The 12,697-nt window shown below is 37.4% G+C and overlaps 2 protein-coding genes across 7 annotated transcripts in view; one reads left to right on the top strand and one right to left on the bottom strand.

Moving 5' to 3' along the window:
• gab2 (GRB2-associated binding protein 2) overlaps positions 1-12,697 on the top strand; it is a 508,732-nt gene that overhangs the window by 12,302 nt on the left and 483,733 nt on the right. The window lies entirely within an intron of this gene.
• Positions 1-12,697, bottom strand: part of npas1 (neuronal PAS domain protein 1) — a 78,840-nt gene that overhangs the window by 9,289 nt on the left and 56,854 nt on the right. For all 6 annotated transcript variants that reach the window (XM_079609849.1, XM_079609848.1, XM_079609847.1 and 3 more), the window contains 2 exons: positions 10,229-10,296; positions 8,376-8,465 (listed from right to left, as the gene is read on the bottom strand). In XM_079609849.1, coding sequence (XP_079465975.1) covers positions 8,376-8,465; positions 10,229-10,296 — 158 coding nt within the window. The remainder of the gene's footprint in view (positions 1-8,375; positions 8,466-10,228; positions 10,297-12,697) is intronic.

Genomic DNA, 12,697 nt, shown 5'->3' on the forward strand with positions numbered 1-12,697 from the left:
ACCATGACCTCGAACTAATATTCTACCTGCTGCATTTTACAAAACGTATAAGAAACTCAAAACAGGCGAGCTTCATAAAACTTAATTCACCAACCATGAATAGACTTAAAATTTTTATTTAAAAAATTAACAAAAGAAAAACCTACAAATTATTCTTAAAGGAATAGTTCAGACAAAAATAAAAAGTTCTGTCATCATTTATTCACCCTCATGACATTCAAATCCGTTTTCCTCCTCCCGTGGAACACAAAAGCAAGTCCAAGCTGCTCTTTACCACACAAACAAAAGTGGAAAGGGGACCGAGATGGTCAATATCTTTTTGACTCCAAGGCCCCCCATTGTTCACAACAATATTCAGGGGCCCAACATTCCTAGTTTCTGTCAATTTAATTTACAGAAGAATTTTTCATTTTAAGCTTCCCACTCTTTTTAACCAAAGAATTTGCATGACTCTTTCAGTTGTTCATGATTTAATGGATAAGATCTAAGGAATAATATATTTTGTGTCAATTTCTACATGCTAAAATGCTTAGGAGTTTGGCTTAACTTGAAAAATGTGTATTCATAATAAATGACCTATGTATTTTTAAGATTGCATTAATTCACATGACTTCTCCAGGTCTAGAAATCACACTTTTAAAATGATGCTAAACGTCATACATCCAGGTTTTCCAAGAAAGTAGGAATCCTGGTTCTTCAAATAAAAACTAAGAAATATCATGATTTGTATTTGCTTTAACTTATTTCAATGCCTCTTTTGTCCCTTTGGACTTTTTGGACCATCTTGGTCCCCTTTCCACTTTTGTTGCATGGTAAAGAGCAGCTTGGACATGCTTTTGTTTTCCACGGAAAAAAGGAAAATGGATTTGAATCACTATATCATTTAATTTCTATAACATTGTTGAATCTATACATGGTTGGTGTGTTAAGTTAGTAAAAAGCAGCAGGTAGTATAAATTACATTTACATTTTTATTTTAAATCAATTTATCTTGAGGCACACTTTGGAAGTTTGCTGAGGCCCCCTAGTTATGAACCACTGTCCAATACAACATAATGTGATTTTTTTTTTTATTGCAAGCATGAAGGAGATTTGACAGCAGTGACAGAAAAAAAAATGCATTTAAAATGCTTTTCACATTATTTTGCACATTTATTTTATATTTATGGCTTTAAAAGACTACAGAAATTATCATATGGACTTCTATGTTACTTTTAATGGGGGGTAATGACCTTTCTTTGTTTGAAAAAAGAGCAGCCTGGACATTCTGCAAAACAGATCCTTTTGTGTTGCACAAAATAAAAAGGCATACAAGATTGGATCCAGAAGATGAGTACATGATAACACTTTTTTACAATATTCCCTTAACACCTTACTTAACTAGTAAGGGTTAAAATGATGTAATTTGCATTTCTGCGACTCCTGGATCTATAAAAAAGTAATCTGTGTGGGTCAGATTTCATTCTACAGTATCCTGATAAAAGGCCGGTTTCTCCCTCACACCCTTGTCTGTGGGACACAGCCATTTATTATGGGATTAGATCCATTTACGGAGGGATTTTAAAGGATTTTCCGCTGGCCGTCAAGGACACTAATGTGTGTGTGCAAGGCAGGTTGCATGCAAACAGAGTGAAGAGCAGAAAGGAGACGGTGGATGAAAAGCGGGGCTGTGTAATTGGGGATCAGTTGAGGGATGAATTGAGAAGAGTCTGGGGTTTTAAGCCGGTGTCGGCTAATTGAGAGGTAAAGGTGGAGGTAAATCCAGCAGACAGGTGGTCTGGCTTGGAGAACTTAATCTGATCCACAATGCCTTGGAGAGGGTTGTTTAGCTTGTTGGAGTGGCGCTGATGGGATCTCAGATTTTTGGAAGCAAGTAGACACCAAAGGAGCTTTTGGGAAATCTCAGTTAAAACGATCCACTAGGGGACACTGGATGAAGAATGAATGTAACTGTGGAAAAAGCATGCACTATAGATTATAGGGGGACTAGAAAAGCTTTGGCAAGTCTTATTTACTGCAATTAATCTGTTCATTCGGACAATTAGTTTCAAGGAACCTTTTTTTTTACGCTTGTCAACACTGGTCCTGAAATTCTTTTGAATTTAACCTGCAATATTCATTTATATATGTATTTTTATATATAAAAACATTGTCCATCTTACTGAGATTTTTATTTTATTTCAAATGGCCCATTTCATTGCATTTTTAAGAGGTTATGCCATGTCAAAACAGTGAAACTTTAAAAAGTAAATCTCAAGACACCTGCATTATATTCCATTTTGTTGCTCTCCATCTTGCTGTTTTTGAAAACAAAAACACGTCCTGTGTGAACGGCTCCTTGCTTATTCTGTGCGGTTGCCTGTGTGGTGGCCTGTAGTAGCGTGTCAGGGGCCGTTCACTGGACACGCTCTTGCATTCAAAATCAGCTAGATGCAGAGATATGGACTAGAATGCATGTGACTTTTAAGCTTAACTGTGTGTGTGTGTGTGTGTATATATATATATATATATATATAAAACTATATAAAAAAATATATATATATATATATATACACACAGTATATATAAAACGTCATAGATCTGAAGGGATTGAAGACTGATGCAGAGATGGCTTTTTCTGCTGAACAGGTTAGACATTTGAGGGGCTCAATAGTAGATAACTTGCAATGTGTGATCTGGTCTAACGTCAGTAAAGTGCTTTATTTTAAAACATTTACGTTTTAATTTGGTCAGAATGCGGCAGATGTATTACTTGCTTGTCCAGATGACATTTTTAATGATATATGCCAAGTAGGATATATGCCACTTCTTATTGTCATGTCGATGTACTGTACTATGACCAGGTTCGCCAGGTCTGCACAACAAAACTAGCCCAATGGCCAATCAAAAATATCCTAAAAATCATCCAGCGGCAAGAGTTTAAAAGGAAGCCCACCTCCAGATCAAAACCAGGAAGAAGCAGAAACAAGCGCATATGTAAGCAGATGCATATGTAAAATAATGCAATCATCAACATTAAACAGCCTATAAATCAAAACCGCAAAACAATTTTACTGAATGAAATGTCGAGCCAGGACGAGATATAGGACTGTTCAAGCTTTGAGGGTGTTGAAAGACTCGATCTACTCCATCTGTTTTGCTCATCGTTCTGAATACAATCCAGACGTAGTCTATGAAAAAACATGATTTTCTCAGCTTTTTGCTCAAAATGTAGCTTTTTTATGAAACTTACCCACATTCAAGTGTTGATAAAAAATAATATGAAGCTAGAATAATTTTTTTTTTTGATAATAAGAGGCGGCTCTGTTCTTTCTTTTGATATATTGCATATTTTGATATTCATACAACAAAATATTCTGGGGATGATCAAAAATGCTGGCGGGCAACTTTTTTCAAAAACGTTGGCGGGGAAAGAGTTATATATATATATATATGTGTGTGTGTGTGTGTGAGTGTGTGTATTTTTTAGATCCTTATATATGATCATTTCATAATTACCTGTATAAAATTAACATCCTAACAACCATAACAAGAACCCAAAAGAACAATTTGTTTGAAAATCAGACATCAGTAGAAAGACTCTTTAAATAACCAGAGGGATGTTAAAAAAAGAGGAATGAGAAGTAGAAGAAGTGAGAAAAGGTTGTTGGTAAGTGTTAAGAAGAGGGTTAAGAAGAGAGGGAGGGAAAGAGAGAGAGCGGGAGAGAGCAAGAGAAAGACATGATATAAATAATAGCTAGGATTTAATATGTATGAGGCGTCCGGGCAGTTGTCCACAACACTCTCTCAGTCTGCTTCTGACTGATGGGAGAGGAGCAAGAGAAGAGGACGAGGAGGAGGAAGAGATGGGGAGGAGGCAAGGTGATGGGTCTGCATACTAATCAGCCAAGGATCAATTTCCCACCCCATACGCCCCTCCATATTTCCCAGATGCTGTGGCTCTGGCCGTGGAGAGGAGACGAGAGGCTAAGCTCCTAGACCTTCATCTAGGCCTGAAGCTTTGGCTTCTGTAGGGCAAGCAGTCTGGAAGCAGGCGTATCATCCCGCTTTCAAGGTTCCTGACCCTGCGTAATCCGCCTAAGGAACCCTACTGTCTTTTCAAGAGGTCACAAGGATTAACCAGAATGGATGGCTCTATCTACGATGGCGTGTCATGACCTCTGACACAAGGTAACAAGTGGGGTCTTGTGCTTACAGTTAATGTATTTCCTCCTGTGTTGACCTTTAGAGACCCAGACAGAGGCCGGAGTGAAGGACCGTGGCCGTGTAAACTCGACCAGACAACAATAGAGCGCTGCAGTGATGGCATATTTTTGTAGACCAACCTGGAAGTTAGCATCACACTGGTTCCCCTGGACAGAAACCCGATAGGATTTTTCTATTGCTTTTGGATTATCGAGAAAAGGAAAAAAAAGCTCTGTGATCAACAAACGTTTATGATACTGACACGTTTTGTCCATTAAGACAATTTTCGCAAATTAATTCAAAATCATATACGCACATCCAAAAACTTTGCCACTGCTGCTCCCAAAAATCAATTTCATAAAATATATCCAAATTAAGCCTAAATACAATTGCCAGAAATAAGGCTTAGACTATAAACAGACTACACCGCGGTTGCTCGACTTCAACATCTACACCGCTAAGCTTCCGACAACTCTTTCAGACATTTTCACTAAAAGTTTGAGATGTAATAGTTTGCAGACAGTTCGGCTGATGGCGTTTAATGTCTCAAACAACCCCTACATTCCCATTAAGCCACTTGTTAGCAACCACCTTTTCAAGACACGTAAAAGCACACTAGACTGAATTTATGTTTCTTGATTTTAACCACCTTTTGACCTTAGGCTTACATTTTTTGTTACATTTTGAATAAGTTTGAAAACAGCCGTTGCATTTTACCGTGCATCATTGGTCAATCTATCAATTAGTGTAAAACAAATCTTAATTTTAGTGCTTAATACACTAAAGGAGGCTGTACTGTACCAACTCCCTCAGAGGGGACTAAATGCCGCTAGGTGGAACTGTCTGGTCAGAATAAATGAAAAGAACCCTAGCATTGGATTTGATGCTTTTTCCTGTTGTACCGAACATTGTATCGAACCGTGCCCCCAAAAACCGAGGTACAGTACGTACCGAAACGTGACTTCTGTGTTATGTTACACCCATACATTACTTTTGTCTGCTATGTATTTTTGTATGCATTTTACATTGATAGCAACATGCTAACATCAAAGAGTTGCATGTCGGTGCACTTAATGTAAGTAGCACATTGTAGTATTAGTATTTTGTGTGGCATGTTTTTTTTCTTTACGTGAACTGTTCCAAAATAAGTCATGTATGAATCTTTTTTTTTTTTTTTTTTTTTTTGGACGCTGCCTAAAGGTGTGAGGCACACACATATTTCGCAGAAGTTGGTTAGATGAATTCGGTGTGTTGACCAACAGAAAACTGCATGGTTTAAAAGTGACTTCTGTGCTTCATACATCGCTACACTATTGACATTAGACAATGGACCTTTTTTTGCCTGTGAATTTTCACTAAAAATATGCTAATGTGATGCACCTTTAGAAGGTAGTTCCTCGTAAGCAGTGAGCATTGAAAACCTCTTCTGAATATGCCTCCTGCTTGTCCATGTATTCAGGAATCAGAATTTGTCAATAATGAAACAGCAAGACGCCCATAAAAGGGTCGACCACTCACAATTCCACTTGTTTTCCTCAACCAACCAAACTCATTCACATCTATTTTCCCTCCTAAACTCACTATCTGTCTTCCCATCCCCCCTCAGACCCATCCGAGAGTGTGTTTGTGTGTGTGTGTGTATTCTTTTTTGCCACACAATCAATGTGGCTTTTAAGATGTCTATCGATTTGTTCCCGAGACAGACCCCGGCTCGCTGGAGCGACGCTTTGATTGCTGTGCGAGTAATTACTGTTATTATTTATGCATCTGGGTGAAATGGCAGGACTTAACATTCCCTGTACAAGAGGCCACAGGCAATCAACAGAGAGAAAGCACCTGGAGAGGCGAGAGGCTCAAGAGAGGAAGAGAGCGGGAGAAATGAGCACAGGGACACAGGGAAATTCACAATACGCAAAAAACACAACCATAGATGAACACAGATGAAAGTACATCGCTGGGGTTACATAAACTAGGACTGTCAATCGATTTCAGATTTCAATTGAATTAGTTACACAATAGTTAAAACAATAACTGCATATTGCAATATTTGTCCAAGTTACATGCATATTGATCTTTCGCACAAAAAGCGCTTCATCTATTTTTACAAATAAACAATGTATATTAATATATATTAATTTTTAAAGTCCCCCTGCAGTCAATAATTGTATCCCTTGAAACATATTGACACATTACATATTTAAACGTTCTTTCCTGTGATAATAATTTCTTCATGTATTAAAACAGCTTGAATGTAACTCTTGTACCCTTGCTTCATATAGTACGTATGCATATTCAGTGTTTCCCTATAGAAATTTTTCCAGCAGCGGTGCTGTTACATGCCGTCGCATCATCCAAGTGGATGCTGCACATTGGTGGTGGTTGAGGAGATTCCCCCCTTCTATGTAAAGCGCTTTGAGGTCTCAGATAAAGCGCTATATAAATGTAACGAATTATTATTATTATTATTACCAAGCCGCGCGGGTCCGGGGGCATGCACCTCCAGAATATTTTTTTTTTTTAATTACCCCTTAAACCATGACTTCTGGCAAGTTTTGTGGATAGAAATGGACATTTTGAGACATACAAATATGACATACCATCAACAGATTCAAGGCCTGATTGTTTGTTTTAAACTCAAATAAGTTTCTTTCATCTGTTGAAAATAAAAGTTATTTGGAAGAATCTGGGTAACCAAATAGTTGATGTACCCCAGTGACTTCCATAGTATATATTTTTTCTACTATGGAAGTCAATGGGGACCAGCAACTATTTGGTTACCCACATTCTTCAGAATATCTTCTTTTGTGTTCAGCACAAGAAAGAAATTAATACAGGTTTGGAACAACATTAGAATGAGTAAATAATGACATAATTTTTATTTTTGGGTGAACTATCATTTAAAGGAAAAGCGGCAGCGTGTTTACTATTACCGGTATATGCTACTGTCTCTTTAAGACCTGAACACGACGCGTCTAATATACACGCATTTAACGAGCAGATTTTCTCTACATTTTCTGTTTTCTTTCACTTTAGACATAACTAACTTTGTTTATGTAAACCTTGTGTGTATTTGACAGTATATTAGCGCAAAAAGACTCAAAAGATAACTTATCCCAGTAACCAGGCGCTGATTGACAGGCTTTTAGTGCATGTGCGCGTCGTGTGTTTGCGCTCAGAAAAGCGCGTGACTGACATGTTTAACCGGCAAAGGTTTAAATCACATGCAAATAATGAACTTTTGTGAACTGTAGTGTCCAGTTCCTCTGCGTTAACATTTGATATGAATATACGTCGCAACGGTCGCGTGTTGAGACGGAGGCGTCTACTTTTACTGTTGTGCTTTTACAGTGTGTAAGTGAATGTCGTAATATTACTGATCATGTGAAGATTTTGCAGTGGCGCTGAAATTCCAGCGGCGGCGCTGCGCCGCTACTGAATACATTGTAGGGGAAACACTGATATTAGTCCCCGCCTCCACTCAAAGCAGCTCAGACTACCTGATCCCCTCGGTCTGTTGTATCGACACAAAGTGCCAAGTGGAAATATTGGTTCGATTCTGCCTTATATGTTTGAACCAGAAACTGATTCAGAAGAAGAAATGGAAGAGTGTTGAAAAGTCGATGTATCAGAATGTTAATGTGTTTTATGTATTGCTCTATACGTCGGACACATATCAATAATTGATATTATTAGCCTTTGGCTTGCCTACATTATCAAACGGCTAATAGCGTGTTGCTAATGTTACACAAACCATGTTCCCATTCCCCATCTTAGAGTCGGACAGCTGCCTTCTAAAACTCAGCCTCCTTAGAAACACTTTGAACAACTGAACGTCAGTGGAGAAAGTGGTCATCATAACATTGTAATATACATCATATACATAATTCACCCACTATATTGCTAACTGTACTTGATTTGTCCTGTCCCTTTTTAAAGATGTTCTTGTGCTCACTGTGGAAAAGCCCCGCTCCGCACATTGACGAGATTAGTTCCATGTTTGTGACGGTAGGAAACAATGTGTTTGAGACTGTATTTGGTTCACTGTAGTTTTAAGGAGAAAATACTCAGCAATGGTGTTGTCTTATGAAGTTACACATGGTTTGTCTTAAAAGCATTTTTTTTAAAACTCATAGACATAAAGGACATTGAAGTGTTACCAATATAACAATGTGTAAGCATCTCCGTCTCACCTGTGAAAGGCCAAGGTAGATGGACACAGTCTCTGAGATATACAGAAATCTGCCTTCTTGACTGACCACGAACACAAATCCATCCAGAGACTGCAAAGAGAAAAACACATCTGTACTTTAGTATGTTACTCAACACATCAAAATAAGTGTACTTCTTTAAAGCGTGACAAAAGATGATTCAAACATTTAAAATGTACTATAAAACTTCATTTGACATTATTACACAGTGCACTTTTGTGCACTCATGTGTGTTAAGTCATGAAAATGTACTCCAAGTACACTTACGTGAACTTATTTCATTAATATTGTATCATCTGCATGTATAGATTTTCTAAACAAAAATGCTTTTAAGATTTGAAGTACACTATAAGTACACAAGCAATACAATTAAGCATACTACTTTTTCACAAGGATTGACTGTCTTGCCTAAAAGTAAGCTTTGCACAACACTAAACAATCACAGCCAGTCAGAATATATCTGATGTTTAATGTCAATATGAAATCAATCGATTGAGATGACTTTCTTCTTCATATAGACACCACTTTTCAAGTTTTTTCCCCTCATTAATTATCATCTTTCACTTAGAAAGGTCACCTTAGGCATGTAAAATTGGTTGTGAATGCTGTTTTATACAGCGTCGCAGAAATATGAGGGATGCCGTTTAACACTTTAGTGGTGTAACACTTCAAACTTAAACTAAAACTAACCAACAAATAAAGCCTGAACCAACAAAATCAATACTGCTGAACAAATCTCAAGATTTTTATGGAATCAAGTCTTTGGCTGTAGACATAAGCATCGACTTCAAAGCGAAAACAACATGAGGGAAGAATCAAATTGATTTAGACAGAAACCACAACAGCTTCCCCTGACTTCAAAATAAACCGGTACACCAGACCAGCGCTTGGCAGATAAAAAGCATACAGTCACCCAATTAAAGGACTAATTTAAAGAATGATATTAATTGTAATAACACACAGGCACGAGTGAAGCAGAGTGGGCACTTTAGTTGAGAACGACTGATGTTGTTGCGCCGGTGATTTATGCAAGTGACGAGTTCACTATGCAAATGAGAGTGGACCGGAATGACGGGAATGGTGGAAATAAAGCGCAATTATCTAGTTATTACTGACAGAGGACGAGACAAAGAATCATAAGGATTTTCAGAAGTTTTAATTTGATTTTTATCAGCGCCGTCCCTCTTTGAATATTTTACTTTTTTCTCAAGGTAACCCTTCTAATACAATAAAAAATTATCTTACAAATTACTCTTTTTTTTTTTAAGTCAGACAAATTCCAGTACATATGGCATATTGCTCATCATTTTAAACAAGACATATTTACAAAAGCGACTTCAAAACAGTTCTGACACAACAAGACATTTATGCATGCATGAATGGAGTTGCATTAGGAAATGCAGCATTAGACTGCATTTATTTGATAACGTAAAAACTGTAATATTGTGAAATATTATTACCATTTAAAATAACTGTTTTCTTTTTTTCATATGTTTTACTTTACTTTTTAATTCCTGTGATGGTAAAGCTGAATTTTCAGCATCATTACTCCAGTCTTCAGTGTCACATGATCCCTCAGAAATCATTCTAATATGCGGATTTGCTGCTCAAGAAACATTTCTTATTATTATCACGTTACTTTTTTAAAATAAAAATTTCAGCATTTATTTGAATAGTGTTGTAAACGGTTTCCACAAAAATATTAAGCAGCAACTAATAATTTATTTGTAACAGTCACATACTGTACAAAGATGCACATCACATGACTAACATTGATATCTGTAAACGCATATAAATGAAACTCATATTTACATATTTAAATGAGTCATATTTACCTGCAGTAGATGAGCTCCCATGTGCTGATCAAATATGTCAGTGACCAACGAATGACTTGTTCTTCGTACTGCATTAAAAAAAAGAAAAAACAGGATAAATGTACAATGAACTACACAATATTATCTATATTAATACAATGACACCCACTGACAACAACTTGAAACTGATCAATAAATCACTGAATTTAGTCTTAAATGTAACTTTTTAATTAAAAGTAGTATTACTGTGATGATATTCTCAAACATATTCATAAGCATAAAGAAGAGCTTTCCAAGCTCTTTAACAAAACAAAGCAGAACAACTGTAATATCCTCAAACATTGACACATCTTGACAGTCACACTCTTTGGTTACTACAGGAGGAAACAGCTGATAATAGCATTAAGCAGCTGTTAATACACCCTCCCAGTTCTTTACTGGTATTTCAGAGAGACTATCAAAGACAGCGAACGTCAGAGCCGCTGAGGTTTATTGGGCTGATAACACACAGACAGAGACATGCTAATTCATCCTCAGCACACAACTGCATCCTGGGCCGCCTGTCATCACAAAACAAACACATTTACAAATCACACAAATGACATTCGTGGTGCATTTCAAACATGCCTCGCTCTGATCTTCCGCTGTGGAAGCCCAGTTGAAATTCCCTGCACTCACAGCAGGACGTGTGTGTGTGTGTGTGTGTGTGTGTGTGTGTGTGTGCGGCTGGGATGCTTGTGGCAATCAATAAGTGTTTTGAGAGGATGACAGCGTTTGTCTGAGTTGCTACTAAACGGAAGACGGACTGTGAGCTCACTTCTATAAACCTTTTTTCCCGTGGTACTCCTGCCACAATACAAGTGTTCGGCTGACAAAATACACACCTTCAGAAAAGCGACGTGAACAGATACAGAAATTAAAGGTCTAGTACACCTACAAATGCCATTTATTCACCCTCTTGTCAACCCTTGTGAAAAACATGTACACTTTAACACACTCAAAGGATTTGCCTCTTAGAAAGAGTACTTACTACTAACATGAAATTCTATTAATTATACCATGGTCTGTCTGAATACTCGATTCTGATTGGCTGGAAGGTGTGCAATAAAACAGTTTAATGCACAGGTAGTTCCAAGCAGGCACGAATTCCAGTTTTAGATGGGCCAGACCAATTGTGGGTGGGCCTTAAATTAAAAACGTTATCCAATCACTGTAAAAATGACTGACTAATATACTGTTATATTATCTGTGCGTATACATAATAGAGATTTTAATAGCTTGATGCTCTTTAAATATTTTGTTGCATCGTAAAAAGCTTCGGTGTATAGGACGCGATCGCTCTCCATGGTTCTGACCAAAGAAGATCGCTTTGAAATCTCCATTACGAATCATACATGGGCTGCGTTTCCCCTATAACATTGTCTCTTAGTGCGCTACGAAGACTCTTAAGGTATAACTTAACTAAAGGTATACCATTTCTAGGGGTGTTCCCCGAATCATACCATAGGAAGCTGCATAAGGTTTATGCATGCGGTCGTGCGCTTGAGTGCGGCTATTGGTGTGTTCAAGTCCTCCTGGGAAGTTTGTGCGTACGATGTGGGAAGTCGTGTGTTTACGACGGCCGGTGCGTTCAAGTCACAGTAAGATGGCGGAGTACTTTCTCTTAATTAATTACACAAAAATACAGCAAGGTTCTTAAACTCTAGTTCTAGAAAATGAAGAACAAAGATTTGCATGAGTGTGCTTTGGTTGTTTATGTTTTAGTTAATTTATGAAGCCACTGCAAACTTTATCGTTACATATTACATTGTTATTTTATAATGATGTGCAGGCAATTAGCTTACTGCATTGTAAATAGAAAATCCTGACAAGCTAAATACCTTGTATTGTTGTACTCCGCCATGTTTCTCAGTGACACGCCCACAACTTGTAAAGATCGGGGCTTAGAGAAAATCCTGAGCTTCCCACTGGTATTTACGACATTGTGGTGGCGTTCAAGTGCGTTCAACTCGTAAATACGATCTATACGAGATGACTTGAACACACCACATATTACATAAACGTTTATTATCCTATTTAGCCTATTTAAGTAATTAAATTAATATAAAGGGGCGATTTGTCCACTAATGGCTTAAAGGAACAACTACTAGTCGACTAGAAAAAAAAACATATTTTTGAACCAGCTGAACTCGCGCAGAAACATCAAAATAGACATAACCAGCTTTTTAAAATTGTTTTTAAAACTAAACATTTAGACTATTTTAGCACAAATTATGAGCTTATTTCCGATTTTTTATAATTCTTGACAAAATTAATATATATTAAAAGTTGTTGTTTTTTTGAAGACAAGTTTTGGGTGGGCCTGTTGAAAAGTGGGTGGGCCTGACGGGCCATAACGCTGTGCCTGGTTCCAAGTCAGCTTAACTTTCAGTAATGAAATAGCTTCGCTACTGAATCACTACATTATATTTCTTAGCAACGAGGGGGTTA

Source organism: Phoxinus phoxinus (genome assembly GCF_949152265.1).
Source record: "Phoxinus phoxinus genome assembly, chromosome: 4".
NCBI classification, from domain to species: Eukaryota; Metazoa; Chordata; class Actinopteri; order Cypriniformes; family Leuciscidae; genus Phoxinus; species Phoxinus phoxinus.